This window comes from Aulonocara stuartgranti, assembly GCF_965226115.1.
Source record: "Aulonocara stuartgranti genome assembly, chromosome: 1".
NCBI lineage: Eukaryota > Metazoa > Chordata > Actinopteri > Cichliformes > Cichlidae > Aulonocara > Aulonocara stuartgranti.
Genome location: NC_138939.1, coordinates 32,073,997 through 32,095,699, shown reverse-complemented (window position 1 = coordinate 32,095,699; position 21,703 = coordinate 32,073,997). Strand labels below are relative to the sequence as shown.

At 40.7% G+C, this 21,703-nt stretch overlaps 1 protein-coding gene across 1 annotated transcript; it reads right to left on the bottom strand.

Moving 5' to 3' along the window:
* Positions 1 to 881: 881 nt before the first annotated feature.
* Positions 882 to 20,661, bottom strand: lingo1b (leucine rich repeat and Ig domain containing 1b). Its single transcript, XM_082541155.1, has 2 exons — positions 20,373 to 20,661; positions 882 to 4,403 (listed from the first exon to the last, which is right to left on the bottom strand). The coding sequence occupies exons 1-2, from the start codon at positions 20,382 to 20,384 to the stop codon at positions 2,544 to 2,546; spliced, it is 1,872 nt and encodes a 623-aa protein (XP_082397281.1). The 5' UTR covers positions 20,385 to 20,661; the 3' UTR covers positions 882 to 2,543.
* Between the last annotated feature and the right edge of the window lie 1,042 nt (positions 20,662 to 21,703).

Sequence of the window (21,703 nt, the reverse complement as noted above, 5' to 3'; positions counted from 1 at the left end):
TAACCTTAGTCTTCTTTATCCTCATCAGCATTACAAAGGCAAAGCGTAATCTGTATTTTTTAACCATGAAAGTTAGAGTTCAGTTTGTTACCACTCTCAGTTCTTCAGAAAGTATCACTCTACTCAGTAACCTTTAGCACCTTTGTCTGAACTTTTTCCATCTGCCTGGATATCATTATGATCATAAATGAATAAAGCACATACCCTCTTTAAATTTTTGAAGATGCATCACATGAGTGGAATTTTTATTTCATGTCATTATCAATTTAAACCACTGTATTTTTTTACTAACCCCTCCACAAGCAAACAAAAGATGCTCGTGGACTTTGAAGTGGTTGTCATTTTGATCAGATCGGACAAAACTTGATGTTTTCAGGTTTTGAGTTTTTTATTGTTCTGTCAAACTGACACTCATATAAATTTCTGTTTTGGGCATCTGTTGTGATGACTATCAATCATCAAAAATTATGCAAAGAAAAAAATATGACCGGCTTAACATTTAGAATTGCGACTTTTGATCAAAGTAAACTTCTTCAGTGCGCTTCGTGTAGCTGTGCATCGTATGACTTGGAACTTTGCCGCATAGTCATGCTAACAGTAAACCTTAGCATGAAGTTCAAAAAGGCAAAAGTCTGCTTGAAGAGAGTGAGCTGGGATGACAGAAATTTAATAGGGTATCCCATTTTAAACATGATCTTGCTGTGGCATGCCTTTTAATTAGCAGTGCACAATTACATATACTATTATCTAAAAGTGCTCTACTGTGTGCCTTCTACAGAGACTCTGTAAAGATTGTTTGTAGCATAGGATATAACTCATTTGAATTCATTCATAGTACATGAGGATAAAATAAACACTCCATAGTATAAAATGTTCTTTATTTTAATAGAATTTCCATCTGTCCATTTGTTCAGTCAAGTATATTAAGAGTTAATGAACACATTATCTTCAGAGCAGACGTCAACTGTGAACGTAATTAGACAATGTAAAATCCTTATGAGGCATAAAGCTCCATTTTGTACCAAAATACTGAATATTGTTCAGCTGCATGCTGGAAAATGGGTACTTAAGGCAACAAATTAATAATGCCACCGCTTTTCATATCTAAGGTGACAATAAAATCTCAGGACTTGGATCAAATGTTCATGACTCTTAAGCTGCCAAATATGTAAACCAATAAACTTTTTAACATTTGATGATAAATTGTTATTAGAGTAATGTGAAGACAGTCGTCAAATACCCTTCTTTTTCAGTTTAGTTAAATTAAAAACTGGTTATTTAATCTGCTCTTTAGATTTTAATATGTTCAAAACCCAGCCATCAAAAGCATTCATATTGTGCCATAGCGTAATGTACAAGGAAGAATAAAATACAGGAAAAAATATGTATACCGCAACAAGTCAATACATTTAATGACAAACTTCCTTTTATTGGCTGAAAGGAGCACAAACTGTGGCTTATTTTTCTTATTCAGTGTGTTAACATGCACACTTCTAATTTGACCATCACCTGGTAAAGGAAACACACCAGGTATTGAAACTTTCTGACACAGTAAAAATGAGCCAGTTCACAAAAATGACTTGTCTGTGACAATTCATTGCGACGCAGCCTAGCATTTGAAGTGTTTAGACGTGGCTTCTAAAAGGAAAAACATAGCAGAGAACACAGGGAAAACTTCAAAACACAAATTAATGATTTTGGAAAATAGTTAAAAGGCCACAGCTCACTGACACACAGCAGGTGGTGAAGAACACTTACTTCCTCTGTCTCTAACCTGCCAACTGATTCTTAATGATGTTTAAATTTCACAGAAACAGGATATAAAAATGTGCTTTCTGGTAAAACTACAACGTCTTTGTCCTGATATGACCTTCTGATTTTTTTAATACTTACTGTGTGTAAAAATGACTTGCTTCTTTATCTGTCAAATTTAGCAGTGTTAACTATTCTCAATTTCTTCTGTTTTTTCTGGATCTCTAAAATTAAAAATATCCACGTCTTACTTGTCAGCTGCTAGTGATGGGACAAAAGGAAGCAGCTTTCAACTTTGCCCTGTAAGAAGGAGAACCTGGGCTCTAATAATGGGTTACTGTGCTTTGTTTATCCATGAAAGCAGAAATCAACAAACAGGAGCAAGATGCTAACAACAAGTCCTTTTTCTGCTGATAGAAGGACCTGCAGGCTAATCTCCCAATCCTTCCAGATAGTAATCCCTCTATCTTGTAAACTGTAGTCCATGTGCTTTGTTTAAAATATTGCCTCAATTTTGTTAGACACACAAAATTAATGAGTGCATGTTAACATACTGATTGCGTATTGCCGATACAAATTTACAGAAATTAGAATATTTCAAATTCAACACGTTTTTTGTTTTGAAAGATTCAGTCCCTGAAGTAAAAAAAAAGAAAAAAGTCTAGGGTATATAGTCAAGATGCGTTTCTGCTGTGCAATTTCTATCGCTCATAAAGAGAGTACATATTTGAAGCAAGTATAGTATGCATCTCGACTGCAGTTTGTAAGCTTACATGATGTCCTTTTGAGGTTCACATGATTTTCATGTTGAACTGCACCGGTGCCTCAGTTGGGCTGGCCTCCTCTGTTTCCTCTTTACGTGGCACATATTCAGCCTCTATACTTGACTTTGTATTGTCTTTCCCTCTACTCCAGAGGAACAATATTACAAGACAGAAGAGGACCACTCCAAGGAAAGAGATAAATCCCATGGTGGTTGCAATAATAAGTGTCTTTACATCAAATGGAAATGGAACTGTGGCCCGGGTCACATTAGCACCTTCATCACTAGGCTGGTTGGAAATGAAGGCAAATGTCTTGTTTGGTTGGTGGGGCCAATTCGGGGAGTAGCTATGCACAAAAAGGTGAGCAGCTTTGGTGTCGTTGCCTGCCGCATTGCTTGCAATGCACGTGTAAGTGCCATTGTCCTGGATTTGGGCGTAACGCACCTCCAAAGTACCGTCATTAGAGACAGAAAGTCTTGACCTCATCGTTTTGGTAGTGATGTATTCCTTTTTCGGGGACAGCCACATTATCACAGGAACTGGATCACCCTCGGCCTGGCAAGCAAAATTAACTGTAGTTCCTTCGTCTACGTGGCTTTCTTGAACCTTGTAATCCTCGATCTTTGATTTTTTGCAGTTGAAGTAGTCAGGAGGGAGTATGTCTGGAAAATCCTTAAACTCTTTTCCTTGCACAACCTCTGGTGAAGCACACATGGGCTGTTGCCTGTTGAAGTTTAGCCTCCATCGCCGACGGAAGACCCAGAGCAAACGACAGTCGCAGGCCAGTGGGTTGTCATACAATGCCAGTGTCTCCAGGTTTCCAACTGAGTGAAAAACAGACTCCTCCAGAGTGCTCAAGGCATTGCTGGATACATTGAGTACACGGAGGTGGTTGAGGCCTTTGAAGGAGTAGGGCTCAATGGCAACTAATTTTCCACCAGCCAAATGAAAAGCCTGGAGCTTCTGTAGATTGAACAGCTGGTTCCCTTCCACAGTGCGAATGGGATTGAAAGACAGATTGAGAAAACGAAGATATCTCAGGTGACTGATAGCTTGGTAGGGGATGACGGTAAGATTGCAATTTGTGATGGATAGTGAAGTGAGATTGAGTCCGAACAAGCATTTTGGGGTCATGGTATCCAGAGAAGGCATGTGAGATATCTCCAGTACTCTTAGTCGATATAGCCTCTTAAAGGAGTAATCCCTTATGACAGTGACGTTGAGATAGCGTAATCGAAGTGACAACAGGTTATGCAAATGGCTAAGGGCATCAGTGGGCACTGAGGCCAGATTGTATCCCTCAATATTGAGACTTTCAAGGTTGCTGAGTCCGTGAAATGATCGGGGTGAGATAAAAACCAGGTCATTGTCACCAACTTCCAAAGCCCTCAGGTTGTACAACTCCTGGAACATATAATCGAGCAGAATGACAATTTTGTTCTCACTTATATCCAGCTGGGTGAGGTTGTTCAGGCCTGTGAACACCCCAAGCTGAATAAGCTTTAGCTCATTGTTGCGCAAACCGAGCGTCCGAAGGTTCATGAGGTTGCCAAAAGCCCCAGGCTCAATAGAAGAAATTGCGTTTTCGTTAAGTTGCAGTTCCTCCAGCTGAGGATAATTAATGAACTCCTCAGGCCCCAGGGTCTTCAGGCGGTTCTTGCTGAGGTCTAACAGCTTTGTTTCAGTGGGGATGCCCTCAGGAAGACTTGCTAGTCTCCGTCGATGGCACACGACTGAACGCTCCTGAGCGTTGCAGTCACATCTGGAAGGGCAACCAGTGGTGGAGCCAGAAAGGACGGTGCCCAGCATCAGGAACAGGATGGGCTGCCAGCACGCCACCAAGTAGCTGTGCCCTCCTGCCTCTCCAAACACCATCCTACTGCTTACCTGTAGAAACATGGGAGGGGGGGGGATGGATTTTAGGAATTAAAAGGTATGTGTATTTGCATAAGTTTACATTTGTCTTATAGTAATTATCAACTTTTCATTAAAAATAAAGAAAGCACAGTAACACTGAAATGTTTTCCTATATAGAAAAGGAAGTGTTGAAATCCCATTCACACTATGTGGGGCATATTTTGTCTCCTTTTTGCAAAGTCAGTGGAAATCACAGTTTCACTTGTATGATTTTATCTGCACAGCTTCACAAAGATATAAGCCGCCTACCCCCTTTTCCTTGCGTATAATTTCATTATAGTGACTTTCCTCACAAGTAATGGAATTATCCAATCAATAAAAGGGCTTGGTCACACAGTGTAACAATCCTGCTGTGCTTCTGTCTTCAGAGTGCGCCGAAGACAATTACTGCAAATATTAGTGACACGTTGTCTCTCCACATAGACAAAATTTTTTTTTAATCAGACAAAAATGCTGTGGTACATCTTTAAATGGCTCCCCCAAACATCCCATGCTGTTGCTAAGCTGTTGACCTTGAAGTGATATAAAACAGAGATTGCTGCCAAGTGGTGATAGATAGAGAGAGGAGGATTGTCAGAGGACTTTAAACCCTTATTTGATTTTGACTCAGGGGCACTTTAACTTGGTAAAACTTTCAAGCTCTACTTCTCACATCAATCACACAATTTAAGTCACAGCTCTATCTGTGGGATACAATCTTCAAAGAGCCTCATTCAAAGTGATTTTGTCATTTCATTTCATTGGTGGCCTCACCTCTGTTTTGGTTGATAATTAATCCCTTATATTTGAATGGGGAAGAAAAAGCATCTAAGTGCCTAAAGTAGTAGTATACTCTAATACATTTGAAGTAGGAAATAAAATTTCACATGATTATCAAATGATTAAAGAGAAATATCTTTGTGAGGTTTTTTCCTTCTCAAAAGTATGATAGTTCATTATGAGAGGTTAATAGTCTGTGTCTTAATATTCATCATGTTGTCATAAGATGTGGAAGATGAATAAGCGTTCCAGATCCTGTTCTTACCACAGAACAATGTAATATGAAAATGCTTCAGATTTTCTGTGCAGTGAATTTTGGGACCTGCCCGACTAGCTTAACAGGCAGTAACAGTTTAAAAAAAAAAAAAAAATTCCACTTTTTATTGAAGCTCTTTTTTCAGCGTAGCAATACAAATTGCACCTCTTATTTAATTAAAATCATGGATCTGAGGCGGCTTGGATTGTGGTCTGAGTAGTTCCAATGGGAAAATAATTGCAGCCTCCATTTTCACTTCCTCCAGAATTGTTCATTCTGCTGGCTGCTTATGTCAGACGCTATGGGCGCCAGTCCAGCATGTATGGGGATTTGTAAAAAAAGAAAGAAAAAAAAGAGGGAAAAAACATGCTGTCAGAAATAGAGGTCATCCAATTATCAGATCTGATATTCATATTTTTTTCCCACTATTATGCTGTTAAAAAACTATTCTTGATAAAGTGAATTCGTTTAAAGTGGCTTTCGTGCAGTCGCCTCTTTCTGCAGTCACCACTCTGTGTTCTGTTTGATTGGTTACGAATCCCAAATAATAGCCTTTCACTACAGATGGCTAAGGGCAAAGAGCACAGACTAGAGCGAGTGAAGGTAGGCTTCACAAATGTACGTAGCCATCAAGTATAGCGATGCAGATGTCAGGTATAGCAGTGCATTCTCATCTCAGGGCATCAAATACTGTTATTTTGATCACTGATATGACAAAGATATGCACGATGTTATCTGTGCTTTTAGACTTGAGTTGTTGCAGTATTGAATGAAGAGTGGTATTATTTTTGTGTGTTTTTTTCTAGGTGGTATCTAAAACAAACTGAACAAGAAGCACAACACACTGGAATTCTGTTATTTTTGTGGGCTACACAAGCAGATAATGGAATATTATATGCTATGCTTATGCTAGCTGCTACGCTAGCACAAGATATCCCTTAGATAAACATGCTTTTCTAGAATTATTAGCCAAAAACAGTGCAACAATTAGTTTAAAACAGCGGTCCCCAACCCCCGGGCCACAGACCTGTAAATGGTAAATGGCCTGTATTTGTATAGCGCTTTACTAGTCCCAAAGCTCCATACACAACCAGTCATCCACCCATTCACACACTGGTGATGGCAAGCTACATTGTAGCCACAGCCACCCTGGGGCGCACTGACAGAGGCGAAGCTGCCAGACACTGGCGTCACCGGGCCCTCTGACCACCACCAGTAGGCAACGGATGAAGTGTCTTGCCCAAGGACACAACGACCGAGACTGTCCAAGCCGGGGCTCGAACCAGCAACCTTACGATTACAAGCGAACTCCCAACTCTTGAGCCACGATCGCCCGGCTCCATGAGTCGTTTGGTACCGGGCCATGAGAGTTAAGGCTCGGGTGTGAAAGTTATGGTTGTCAGGGTTTTTATCAGTTTTTATCATTATTATCTTTTATCGTCAACTCAGTTTCCCTTGGTCTCTTCCCATGTGTTATGAATAAATCTTCCTTATTTTGGTACCAGTACTGATTTTATTTTGTTGTATTTATCTCGGATACAGGAGGAACAATGCGGTTTTCGTCCTGGTCGCGGAACACTGGACCAGCTCTTTGTCCTCTCGAGGATACTTGAGGGTGCATGGGAGTTTGCCCAACCAGTCTACATGTGTTTTGTGGACCTGGAGAAGGCATTCGACCGTGTCCCTCGGGGCGTCCTGTGGGAGGTGTTGCGCGAGTATGGGGTGTCTGGCCCATTGCTACGGGCCATTCAATCCCTATACAACCGTTGCAAGAGCTTGGTTCGCATTGCCGGCAATAAGTCGGACTCGTTCCCGGTGGGTGATGGGCTCCGCCAAGGCTGCCCTTTGTCTCCGGTTCTGTTCATAATTTTTATGGACAGGATTTCTAGGCGCAGCCAAGTGGCGGAGGGCTTTCGCTTTGGTGGCCTCAGAATCTCATCTCTGATTTTTGCGGATGATGTGGTTCTGTTGGCTTCATCGGGTGAGGGCCTCCAGCTCGCACTGGAGCGGTTCGCAGCCGAGTGTAACGCAGCGGGAATGAGGATCAGCACCTCCAAATCTGAGGCCATGGTTCTCAGCCGGAAAAGGGTGGAGTGCCCACTCCGGGTCGGGGATGAGTTCCTGCCCCAAGTGGAGGAGTTCAAGTATCTCGGGGTCTTGTTCGCGAGTGATGGGAGAAGGGAGCTGGAGATCGACAGACGGATTGGGGCTGCGGCTGCAGTAATGCGGACGCTGCACCGGTCAGTCGTGGTGAAGAGGGAGCTGAGTGTAAAAGCGAAGCTCTCAATTTACCGGTCGATCTACGTCCCTACCCTCACCTATGGCCACGAGCTGTGGGTAGTGACCGAAAGAACGAGATCGCGGATACAAGCGGCGGAAATGAGCTTCCTCCGAAGGGTGGCTGGCCTCTCCCTTAGAGATAGGGTGAGAAGTTCGGCCATCCGGGAGGGGCTTAGAGTAGAGCAGCTGCTGCTCCACATCGAAAGGAGCCAGCTGAGGTGGTTCGGGCATCTGGCAAGGATGCCCCCTGGGCGCCTCCTGGGCGAGGTGTTCCAGGCATGTCCCACCGGGAGGAGGCCCCGGGGCAGACCCAGGACACGCTGGAGAGATTATATCTCTCGGCTGGCCTGGGAACGCCTTGGTATTCCCCCGGACAAGCTGGAGGAGGTGGCTGGGGAGAGGGAGGTCTGGACCTCTTTGCTTAGGCTGCTACCCCCGCGACCCGACCTCGGATAAGCGGATGAAGATGGATGGATGGATGGATGTATTTATCTGCGACACCTTAAAGGCTGGTCCGTGAAAATATTGTCAGACATAAACCAGCCTGTAGGGCAAAAACGGTTGGGGACCGCTGTTTTAAAACATGGTGGTTAATGAGCAATACAAGCGTCAGAACAGTAAATGATCAAGAAGAAAAACAAATGTTTCCACTAGATAAGAAGAGATAAGCCTTCTATACTGGAAGTCTCACGTTTCTTCTGCCATAGTTTAGTCATTTAGGAAGAGACACGGAACAAATCAATTAACATAACCGCTTCCATTACATGTTCCATCATGTGAATTTTGCAAGCTTTAAACATACATGATCATTCACAGCTAAAATCGCTGATAAACTGACTAAATATTTGAAGAAAACATAGAAAAGCACAGACAAAAGGACATAAGGAGTGGCAATTTGCTGAAAGTGACACATCTTCAGGTTAGCACAGCATGCACATATCCAGCTGAAGTAATCATTATTAGTCTCGTTTCTGCTATAAAGTCAAAATGAATTAATTTGGGCTTTCTGTTATTCAACATTTTGACAAGACTGTAATATTTTGCAGCAAAAACATCAGTTATTAGTCTTAATTACTAAAAACTGATATTGGTAACAGCTGTAAGTAATAAATAAATAAATGAAATGAAAATAGGTTAATCTCTAGACAGAATGGACACTTATTACTTGCATTTACAAATTGACTGCACGTAGCCTCTTACAAAACGTTGGCAAAATATGTTTTAATATGGACAAGCTACAGTGCACTGCATTTAAACCCCCAAATCCCATTTATAATGTAAGCACATGTTTAACTTTGATCCACTGTGTCAATTTCTAAACCTCAGATTGTAGTGAAATATTATCAAGACATAACGCGATTATCTGTTTGGCTCCAAATATGAGTTTAATCTTGTCGAGAATATGAATGAAGATGAGGTATGCCGATGTCGCTGCTGATCGAAAACAAGCAAGCTTGAATGCAGCCGTGTTTTTTTTTTCTTACTTTTTAACCAGAGTATCATGCATAATTTATGATTCAGCGTGTAGTAAGGGCAAGGGTACTATCTGTGTAATCTGGCCTTACAGTCCATATCTACTCACTGTATCACCACCTCGTTTTGACCTTGAGCTGGAACTCTGGAAACAAAAGCTGGGAAATAAACTCTCATCTGCAATCCTTGTTTGTAGTTTATAGTCTTTACATGTTAGCGTGAGCTTTAAAAAAATGCTCTCTCCTTTGAGAGAATTTTATCGCTTGATCTACTATTTCACATAGTCTTTGTCGTGATCCTGATTATTTCCATTCTTTTTTTGAAAGCATTGTGTAGGAGGAGAATATGAGTGGACAAGCCTTTTCTCTTCTGCCCTTTTATGACTGCTTGCATTTTTCTCTGCGGACCTCTCACCCTGTCACAGTCTTCTCTCAAAAGCATGTCTGGGCTCACCATTAGTCTCTTGTTGCCTTGAATCGCTGCATCTCCTCTCTTGTGGTGCTGTGTGGTTTGATATAGGGAAAACTGAGAGAAATGTGTGCACTGCTAATGGGTCACTGAATGTCTCCAAGTAGCATACAGACAAATGACCTATATGCATCAGTGCATACATGCCCTTTAGCTGTTTTTAGTTATTGTTAAGTACCTATTGTGTGGCATAATGTTAGAAGGTCTGTTGTAGTATTTACATTGAAAGGATGCTTCAGTGTTTTAAATAGAACGGTTATTAAACCTGTTCTACTTTTTTTCTTCTTTAGAGGTGGGTAAAATACTGTCAGTTGTAGCATCAATGTATTTGGCTAGATTTGCTAGTTTGTTTCCATGTTTCTAATCCTTAAGTATATAAGCTTGGGTCTTCAACGAGAGCTTGAGGATCCTGTGGAGTGTCTTTGCTGTTCCTAGGACTGCACTCTTCTGGAGCTGCATCTATCACTACAGCCTTCTTCCTCTGCTTGTTCAGCACTACTATGTCCGGTCAGTTTGTCTCTATTTGGAAGTCCCACAAACTCTTAGCTCGATCATGCTCAACCACCCTAGGAGGCCTAGGACTTCCAGGGCATACTCGGCACAGATCTTCCTGTATACTATGCCAACCACTTGGTCATGGTGTTCCATCTATGCCCGGCCTGCTAGCACCTTAAACCCTGCTGTTTTATGCTGGATAGTCTCAGGATCATTTTTGCACAGCCTACACCTGAGATTAGGTTGGTGTGGTAGACCACAGCCGCTATCGTTCTTGTGCCTAGAGCTTGTTTCTGTGCTTCCATGATGCTTCTGTCCCAGTATCACGGCAAACTATGTAATGGACATGCCAGTCCACCATGTCCATTTCACAGTTTGCCTCTTAAAAATGTGAAACGGACACGAATGCAGAATATGATATCGGGGGAGATAATATATTTACAGCCACAAAGACAGTACATTCCAGTGTCCTTAATCGCCAGAAACGATTAAGCTGGTTGGCTAATATGTATATACATGTAAATGTGTTAGTAATGTCTGTTCAAACGCTATCCCAAAATATCTTATGTTGGCTTGAAATAAAATATCTCCCTCAGTTGTTACTTCAGCTTACTGCAACTTCTGCATTTGTGTACATTTCACATTTTAGAGAGACATTTTGCCATATTGGGATGCATAATCGGTGCCTCTCTGATGTCTTTCATTTTAACTTTGGTATTATTAATAATAATAATAATAATAATGGATTGCATTTATATAGTGCTTTTCGGGGCCCTCAAAGCGCTTTACAATTCCACTATTCAGTCACTCTCACATTCACACACTGGTGGAGGCTACAGTTGTAGCCACAGCTGCCCTGGGGCAGACTGACAGTGTTATTGGTAGGATTTTTAACAACAGCCACTTCTTCTATCTGCCACTGGTACATGCTGTGTAGGGGCCTCTCCTTGCATGATGGTTCCTCTTTTTGCTCCTCTTCTTTCTCAGGTTTCTGCTGCCTGAGATACTAAGCACATGATCAGTTGTTGCCATCTTACTGATGTACTCATGGATTTTTGTCGTTTCATCCTGGATAGTGGCTCTGAGTGTGTGTGTCTGTGTATGTATATTCTCAACAAAATATCTCTAACTAACCTGGATGCAGGTTTGGTGGTGGTTAGCTATCTCTAGCTCGCTGCTATCTTAACTTATCCATAAGGATACGCTTATAAGAAAGATCTGTTTGCAGTCTTGGACTGCTCGAGTTTCTTTCTTTTTTTTCTGCCATCTTGAATCACCAGCTTGAGTTTGTAGACTATATTCCTTAATATAATAGATGATTTTGCTTTTTGCACTTATTGATGCACCTGCATTATGGACACGGATGACGTGTCTATATTTTCAACATAGCAGAGAAGTGCTGTTTATTGATCCATTTTTGTAGAAGTGTTTGAAACTGTGATTAAATTAGAGTTAATGTCCTCTTCTGTGAAAGTTTGATATACTTTTATTCAAACCATACTCATGTAAAACTGTATTTAGTTAAGCCAAATAAAGACTTTTGTTTATTTTAAAATTAAACATAATTTATCTTGTTCAGCTCTCATTTTTCAGTGCGTGTTCTTAACAGTGTTTTACTGTTGGGTGACCTGTAGCTTTGATTCTGCTTATTACTGCTGTGAACAATCTGCTTATTAGCATCCTTTTTATATATAACTTGTTTAGTGGCAAACATATCCCAAACAACTTTTGCTATTCTGCAATTGTTTAATGAACAGCAAGAATAAAAGGAAAAAGCTACAGCTCAGAAGCAATAAAATAAACACATAGGATTAAGAAATAAAGATTGCCTCCACTGGCGCGTTTGTGTTCAACTGACAATAAATTGAAAGCAAACATTTAGACACCAAAAATCAAATAAATAAGATAAGCTTATGGGCTACGTGGAAGTGAAGTGTTTGTGGGAGATAAAAGCAGACATGTCTTTTAGACTATCCAGAGACGTATTTTACGATTGTGAACTTCACCTGCAGTTCAGTTTGTGATACCTTCTGTGTTCTGTTGCATACTTTAATTATCGAGACCAAAGGTTCTTCTGTCATTAATTGAATAACAAAATCAAAATGAATTACAATTAATTGTAATTAATCAGTTTACACATAGCCCAAAGTTCAGTGATTCATGATTAGCATGGGAATGTTTAAATGGAAGCATACGCTGATAGCACTGAGCCTGACATGATATTCATTGACCAGCAATAATATTAGAAGAAATACTTGCTGGGTGAGCATAAACATCTCAAAAGTATTTTAGAGTCAATGTTGCCAAATAATCAGCATCCTCCAGAAGGAGTCAGATACGAGATATCCTGTGAAAACAAATCCCCCACAGAAAGTCAAAGGTAACACTCCCTGCAAACCTAAAAAGAAACTGCATAGCCTGATTATCCACCATGCCAGGAAAAAATGCTTAAAGAACGACAAAATAGTTCAGTGCATGGGAACTACCCTTGTTGACATGCAGAAACACACCTAGGTCAGCAAACTCGAGCTTTCTATATTTGACAGAAGTGTACTCTCAGTCTCAGATTTTCATGCAGAAAGGCATTTTTGCCTCGGAAGTTGCTTCAATGAAGACGTTCACCCCTGTGCTAAATTTTGGTAAAAGACTGTCCCAGGAGGAGTTTAGGTAATTAAAGTGATCACTGAGCATGACATCAAAATGCACAAAACTTTTCCAGGCAACGGTTCATGCAAAAAGTAAAGTGTATTTAGAGTATGTATTAACCTGAGCCAATTTTATGTCTTTGTAATGCACAGTAAATCACCCACGGCTTGCTAAACCCGAGACAAAAAGTCCTTGCAGTGATACTTTAAAGTTCCAAAGGGACCTACACTCCAGATCTACCCCATAATCCATCATAACAAGTAATAAGAACTCAAACAACTGCAAAATCCATGACAGTAACACCTGGAACTTTTTCTCAGCCAACTGGTTTCGTGGAGTACTTTCGTGGAATTTTGGATATTCTGGGTCCTTGATACTAGTCTAAAACCTAAATGTGTTTCTCCAGCAAATTCGAGCAGGGACTGACACTTAAGCATTCATGACGAATACCGTAATTTTCAGTTTGACAGGTGACACTATAGATTAATGGCCTTAAAGATGGCAAGGGACATAAAGCGATCACAGCAGCATGTTCTCTACCGGCAACTGTGCCTAATAGAACAGAAAATAACGATGTCTAGGCTTTCCATCCAACTCTGTCTATTGTGGGGTACCTTTACTACACTCTGACCAACACAGAATTTATCCAGACCGTGGCTTGTAGTGGTGGTCGCAAGCCAATAAATATATATTTAATACATGCGCACTTCTAAATCCTGTTTGTGTCATCACTTGGCTCAAATCAGACATAGTATGAGAGCCTAAAACTAAAAGCAAACATTTACCTTTCCATTTGCAGCACAATAAACCAATAATTCATGCAGTCTTTTAACAGTGCTCACTTTGATGCGTGGTGCTTTTGATCATGTATGCTTTACTGCTTCAAGGGATGCCCCTTGAAGCACCTCATCAGGACCACCACTATGCTCAAAGGCACCCCAAGGGTTATGGCCAGCAGCAAGTTTGCATAAATTGCATTGTTGCAAATGTTCATCCACTACACTGCAGGTCTGGAAGTAATCATCTATAAGGCCTCTGTCATCTCCTGTGTGGTCAGTGGACGAGACTAACCTTATCACTTTTGATCTTAGTGAACCCTATTCAGTGGACCCTTTCTTTATGCTAAACACCCACGGATAAAGACTATTTTGTCTACTGGTACCAGTATTTTCTTGATAATGAATCAAGTCAGGTAATTTTTATATAAAACCACTTTCAGCTTAATGCCGATTTGAACCCATGAAATTACATGAATTGAGCCCCCCACACACCACATTTTGACACATCACAGTGTAACAAGCACTAATGATTAGAGTTCAGTTCTGTTTATTTTCATTTAGGAGCTACTGTTTGGAGTCCAGGCTTGGAGGTATGTGCAAAAAGGGAAATCTAAAGCGCTCAGTTCTGAACCTCCACCTACATGTCACACCCTGAAGAAGACTCCTGCTGAAACATGTGGGTGTCAGTCATGCTTGAATAAAAGCTTTTTTTCATGCTTTTATTCAAGCATGACTTTTATTTGAGGTATGTGTGAATAAAAGCTTAAATTTTACTGTCTTGGTTTCTGTTAACCTCAAGGTTTGCATTAATCTGACTGATATTGCAACAGACTTTGCTTTTAAATATTACCATTAGACATTTCCCAAAATGTTAAACTCCTACACTAGAGTGTGTACAAGAAGGGAGCAGGGCTGTTTATAGGAAAACTAAAAATAACTGGGTCATGATCGGTTATGGAAAAAATGACTTGGCTGAAACACATGATATAGATTTAGAATTTCATTTGAAATAGCTGATTAAAGACATAAAACATGAGATCGGGATGGCAATCATAAATACACAGAATTGTAATCAACTGTTATTGTACACCCTAGTCTCACAGCAGTTTGTGAGTTCCTTTAATCTATTGATTTTCCTACATTATATTGTGTCCTTAAAAATGATTTTTCATGAGTCCACCGTCATGCAGTGTGTACTGATTACAAGACAAGAAAAAATATGGATTTGCATGCTGAAGGCTGATGATAGAGGAGCAAGTTTTCTTGACTTTAGACAATCCAAGTTCAAATCAAACATTTCACATGTTGTTAGTGTTAGACATCAAAAATTACCATTTGGTTAGTTTTAGAATAAAATAGGGCTTAAAATACAGCAATTGTCACATTTTGTAAAACTTTGTATTTTTGGTTGGCATGTTGACTCATGATGCTGTGTTGATGGTCCTGTCGCGAAATGTTTCCTTTTGAAATGGATTGTTTACAAAATCATGCACACCAAAAAACGTAACAGCTCATTTCTCCATATCCATGAGAACAGGCGGAAATGTAATATATTAACTTCCAACACTGCAATTGCTAGAGGGGTTGATTTGAATTTTGCTTTGTTGGAAAAACAAAACAAAACAAAACAAAAAAACTGTTTTGCAGAATTGCTAGTTTACGGTCAGTTATGAATACAGCTGCTGTCTGAAGCAGCCATTGGATTCAGAAAGTAGACTTGAAAACAAAAAGTCATAGCTCAAGAGCCTTCAAGTACTTTGGTGTTCCTATGAGTAATGTGAGCCAATACCACATTGCCCAAGGCTGACCCATGGTTACTTACTCATTCTGTATGCATCTGGATTCTTTACTTCTAAATGGTCCATTACGTACCTTCATTCTGGAGTTGGCTTGCCCTTTTTTAATAAGTGTCTTTGGGTACCTATATGTCTGACTGGCTTTACCTAGCACTCTACTCTCCAAATGATACTCTGGTCAGGTACCTTAAAATCAGTGTGTGGGAACTTCTGTGCTAGAAGCTTTAGAGCTGTGAACAGCTGCCTACAGCTTTATGGGCAGGCCAGTGAGAGCCAGAGGGACACAGGCAGACAGGCTGATGAACCAATACAATTAACTGAAAGAGAATGAAAGCTGCATACAGCGCTGTTCGTTCTCATTTTACAGTGTCATTTGATTTTGTGCTAATATGGAAAATGTCATTTAAGAGAGATTTAATTTGCTACTTAAAGACATTTTCCTTATATTTTTTATCACATTATTTTAATTGCTAATTTCATTTTTGGTCTCACAACTGATTATTTAATAACGTTAAGAGCTAATCACATCTTGTTTGACTTTTTCTGGCTTAATAGCAAAATCAGCGAGATCCACAGCGAAGGCTGACTTTAAAAAAAGATCCTTTCCAGGAAAGAAATCTACAATATACTTAACCTATTACATGGTATTGCCATGCAGATGGGTTTCTTGGTTCAGCGGCAGTCTAACAGTAGTACTACAAAAGAGGTTCTTTCTTCATTAACACCCATTCATCCTGAAAGTCAAGTAGCATGAGCTCGAAATTACACAAACCTTTATCCCCTACCCACCATTTGGGAATATAAGATGTTTGGGATGAAACTGAAAAGAAAGGGCTAGGTGCCATGCTAAAGGCATTTTACAGCAGACAAGCCTCTTATAGGCCATCATAGAAGGCACAATGAGAGATTTTGAGAGATTTTCTCACAAAATCACTTGGGCAAGTGGATACAGTACAAATATGAAGTTAGAGTGCCTTAAGATTCCAGAGGCTTATCTGTTCACTGCCCTAGTCCTTACAATTCTAAGATTACAGAAATATAGATCAGTAATCCACTGTCCTGTTTACAATGTAGGAAAAAAGACAACTGATTTTCTCTGTGATCAATTCCATTAATTCCGACTTCATATCGTTGTAAGCCATGTTATACTTGGGCTTGAGGCTGCCAATATGCAAGAAGATGAAACAACCTCCGTTCTCCATCCTACTGGCCCCTGACTGGCTCATATTTTGCATAAAGCTGTTATTATCAAATTTAAATGAAGAAGGCTGCTGCAGAGCAGCAGAACTGTGACCTTCTGAATATATTTGTAGAACGCAAATTTGACTATCCTGTGAGAGATCTGCCTTTGTCTGTCACCTCTCCATCCAGCAGACACTGTATAAACACGTAGTCTGACAGTCTTCACCCCAATCACTTCTGCAATTTCGTTTTCAGTGTAGCTGATGGTGCTCATTATGCAGCAGCATCTTCATTCACCACGGATCTTGCTTTAGAAAATGTTTTAATAGTAACACCCTAGATGTTTTCTGGCTGTTTTCTGGGACATCACAAATGAACTGTTATGTGGAGGAGTGCCCTGATTTTAGCTGTAGTGAAACAGGCTTTCGTTTGAACCCAGTATCAAAGATCAGAAAGAAATGAGGCATCAGTGACCATACAGAGGCTTTAAATAAAAATGTAACCATTCACGAAGTGTGAGGCCATTTGTGGCATTCACTTAATCATAATGGTCCCTTTTGAAAGTGCTTGCAAATATAGCTTAATTGTAACTTTATCCTACATATGTTTTCTCAGCTTCTTTAGTATTTTATTTGAAATGGGGAAAACTGTAAATTCACTACACAACAAACAGCTTAGCTTTGATGATCTGCTCTTGATCTTACTGTCAGAAAAATAGCTGTTTTCAGGATTATATACACATGACTACATCGCAGATTATTAAACATGTGATAACGTGGAACAAAGCAGTGTGAAAAAGCAGAGTCTCTTTGATTGTGCTTATTGGGTTATATTTTGTTTGGAATGGAGCAGATTGTAGCATGTGTGCTGCTCTTGTCTTTATTAAGGCAATTTTAGGGGTTGTAAGGGTAGCCAGTACTGCCCAATCTAATATATCAGTAGCTGCCTGGGAAGGAGAAATAGTCGGAAAAGAAGAAAATATGCTCATTACACATGTATTTGTTGTGGATCGCAAACAAACATAAGATATCTCTCCCTTGAAGCTGTGTACTTGTATGAGATCATAATTTTAAGGAGGTGCTGCAGATCAGTAACATGTCCCCCTGAAAACATTTATACATATTACCAATAAAATATGCCAACTTGTAGGTCTAAATGATTATTTTGGCTTGTTTGCCTCTGACTTCACTGCAACCAAAGTGCCTTTGTTGGCTAAAACTAATCAAAACCGTGGTCCCTGGAGTCAAGGTGTTGGATTCCACCATCTACTCTATCCACCCTTCTGCATGACCAGTGTGGTAGTGCTTCATTCACGCACTAAAACATCGCCCCTGAAAGGAATCCGGCCAGCTATTTTGCCAGAAGTAAATCAGATAATGCTGGAGAATTTTAGAAGCATTGTTTCTTGGTAGCACTTTATTGTGTTTTTATTGAGATGTCACCATAAAGCAAGTTTAGAGTCCTCTTTGTGCATGCATCATGTTTTAATTATAACAATTCTGTGCATGTATTGATACACAGAGTAACATTGCAAGTTTGAGAAGAAGATCCAAAAATTCTATCCACATTTTTTGATCTCATACCAATAATTTTAAATATCTACTGAATGTACCCTGCTCAGTAAGTCCAAGTTCCCTGTGGCTGTGATAGAGCGACGAGCATCTCAGAGCCTATGTGTCTTTTCACCTATTAAGTCATATGCATGCATACGTCTGTCAGGTACTCTGTCGCTGCCTTTAACGCTCAGAGACAGGAATGTAGTTTACAGTTAATATGAACAACTAAATGAAATGACTGATCTGATCAATACAACCTGTTAATGGTAGCTACACTGTAAACAATGCTTAAAATAGTTACTGATTTGAGGATTGGTGTCACATTATTATCCCTTGCAACCATCAAATCCTTATTATTTAGTTACAAAGAGGTTTGCCTGCAGTCGTATTGTTTTCTTAGTCACGTCATAGTCCTTCCATTTTCACCATCCTAGTAAATAAAAGCTTTTTTTTCACTTAGTAAGGAAACTGTCTGGAAATGTCTTTCTGGTGCCTTATCTTTTTAGACTCCTAAAGCGAAGGAAGCAGCTAATTGTTTTCTGCTTTAACTGTTGCTTTGGATGCTTAGCTAGCATCTAATATGAAATGAACCACACATTATTTCAGTGCGACTGGCTTCCACTGGTTTGTCGTGTTACCATTTTTTTATGGCTGAAATATTGAGTCTCTCATTAAAGCCTGGGCCATTACTCAGATGGTTTGAATAGCAAGTCTGACACACGCAGGTGCCTACAGAGTTAACAGTTACAGCTGTTTCATATCTGGGCTTCACAATTTAGGCACTGAGGTATTACAAAAAAGTTCTGAAATGTGCAAATTTGTCAATCACTGTTAATTTCACTGGAATCCAGGACAATACTAAAGTGTTGCTATACAGATAGAATGTAAACGTATATGATACGCAATCTGTGTATTTCACAGCACAGTCACACAGAGTTACATACTCTGGCAAACAAAACAAGCTGATACTGACAATATGTGGCGTGGATTGCTGAATAACTGTGTGAACAATAGCAGTGACAGATTCAATCACCCAGCTGTTCACCAGCTATAATCAGACATCTCAGTCCTAAACGTGCCTCGCTTATTTCACTTCATCAAATTAGGCTTGAATACTTTGAAGCTGCGGACGTGCACACAGTGACAAGCATAAATATCAACCCCCACCCCCAACCTCAAAAGTAGAGAGTCAAATCAGCCACTCTAACCTGATTACAGGGACCCAATTAAAAGCTTTGTCTAGCTCATAAAATGTTGACGTGAAGAGCAGAGCCTATCAGCCCATCACTCAGAGATTGTCGGGGGTCTGTGGCTTGGAGAGGTTGTTAGCACTGTTGAGAACAGAGAGGAAGAGTCCCCCCCCCCACCCATACCATTGCTGTCTGCCTGCTGAAGCGTTGCAGCCATGATTACGAAGATGCAAATATAACAGGCAATAAAAATTAAAACTGAGCGATCGTTCATTTGACCTGCATAAATAATCAAACAAAGTCACCCCCCCCCCACACACACACACACACACACACATATCCCACGCCCACCCTCTCCATCAACACTGCCCGCCATCCATCTGCTGAATGTAACCTGTGGCAAATCAAGCACCTGCATAGGATCCCTCTTTTGCCACTGGAAATGGCCAACAGCAAACTGCTGCCGAGAATGTGTAAGTGTCAGTCTGGATGAGTTTATTGGCATTTGAAGGAACACGAATGCAAATGAGCAGACTAGGAAGCAGCAAGAAACCAACCTGGCAGAGCACAACACACACTCTATTGCTCAGATTCACACCTTTATTTGGGCTCTAAAGAGCCAGGAAGCCAGGATATATGAGTTGGATTTGGGGTTTTGTTTTTTTATGGATCCATCCAAACTCTCAGAGTATAATGTGTTCAGTGTGCACTACACATTCATATACACACACCATGGGAGATATCTGAGCTTCATATTGAACAGTGAGATGTTATAAGCACACACCATATGTGTGTGTGTTCCCTCAGTACAAACCCAGATTGAACAGAAAAACAGCAAAATGAAATCCATCTGAATGACAAAGCACAAATAACAATTGGAGTTCTCCTAAGAGTAAAATTCTTATTCTTTATATCCCCCGCCACATTTGCATATGATACACAGTTTTATTCTTGACATTAATTTGCTCCCTGGCGATCCTCTGGCCCCACCACTGCACCATAATAAATCTGATCCAATGACTCAGTGCTCAAAGCCCACCATAGAGACAGAGTACTTACCAGGACTGTCATGCAGAGAATTCTAATTCAGGCAGCTCCATGTTGCCAAGGAAATTCAAAATGCCTCCAAAAGCATGGAGACAGGGATGCAGGATTCAAGACAGGCTAGATTCAAATGGCAAAGAGGGATATATGCCGAGATGTGAATCCCTTGTCTGAGGGGCATTTGAGAAAATGCCTCCGTCCTCTCCAGATGCGCTAAATCCGGCAGCACTGATAGGCTGACATGTAAACACACAGGCAGCTCTGCTGGCTCACACACGCTCACATACATGCTGCACCTAGCAGAGACAGAGAGGAAGAGGGAGGGGCAGCTGATGAGAGAGGTGGAAGGAGGAGCTGCAGTGCTCTGGGAGAATGAGAGGCTCAGAGCACAGGCAGCGAGGGGAGTTGAAAAGAAATGGAGAGAAATGTTCTCTGATCGCACTGGCAGCATCTCCTTTTGATTTTTGTTTACCGTACTTTTCCTATTTATGGAACGATCGGAATGATCTGGTTAACTGAATTACAGGGTGGTGCGTGAGAGGCAGAAATTCAGAGTAGTAGTGACAGAAGAGGAGGCTGGAGAGGGAGAAGTGTTAATATATATATTTAAAAATATGGATGAAAATAAGGGGGGAAAGGAAGGCTTTGGTTATGAAGGGGAGGAGGGGGAAAATACAGGGACATAGGAGTTCATTTTTAGCAGTATATGCAAATCTCTCCTGTAATGACAGGCAACTTAAGACTTTTGAGGATAGGGATGGATAAGTTTCTGTTTTCAGGATTCCTTGCCAAAGTCGAGGATTATTGCCACCCACAATGCAAAGTGAGGTAATCATCAGACAAACTCACCTTTGCTGTGAGCACTGAGAGTTGGGGGTAAGAAGCAGCGGCTTAACGGTGCTAATGGGTATATGGAGCTGGCAAACACATGCTGGCAGTGCCAAGGAGGCTCCACAGTCAGGGAGTGTTTACGGGAGATTAGAAGGCTCAGGATTTAGTGGAGTGGTGGTGGACATGAAGGGCTCCTACTGAATGAACCGTGTGACAAATGCTGTAAGTGTTAGAAAAGGAGACTTATGATTTATTATATACATTGATTCTGTATGAAAAGGATATAGTTTCCATTCAAATACTTGAATTTTCTGTTCGGGTCAGGCTGGAGCCCATCCTAGCTGTCACTGTACATCCTGAACAGGTCGCAAGTGCTAACACAGAGATTCGCACTCACATTCACACCTATGGCCGATTTAGAACAACCAGTTAACCCTAACATGTTTTTGGACTGTGGGAAGCAGGCAAATTACCCAAGAGAGCCCACGCACACACAAGGACACCACCCTAGCCAG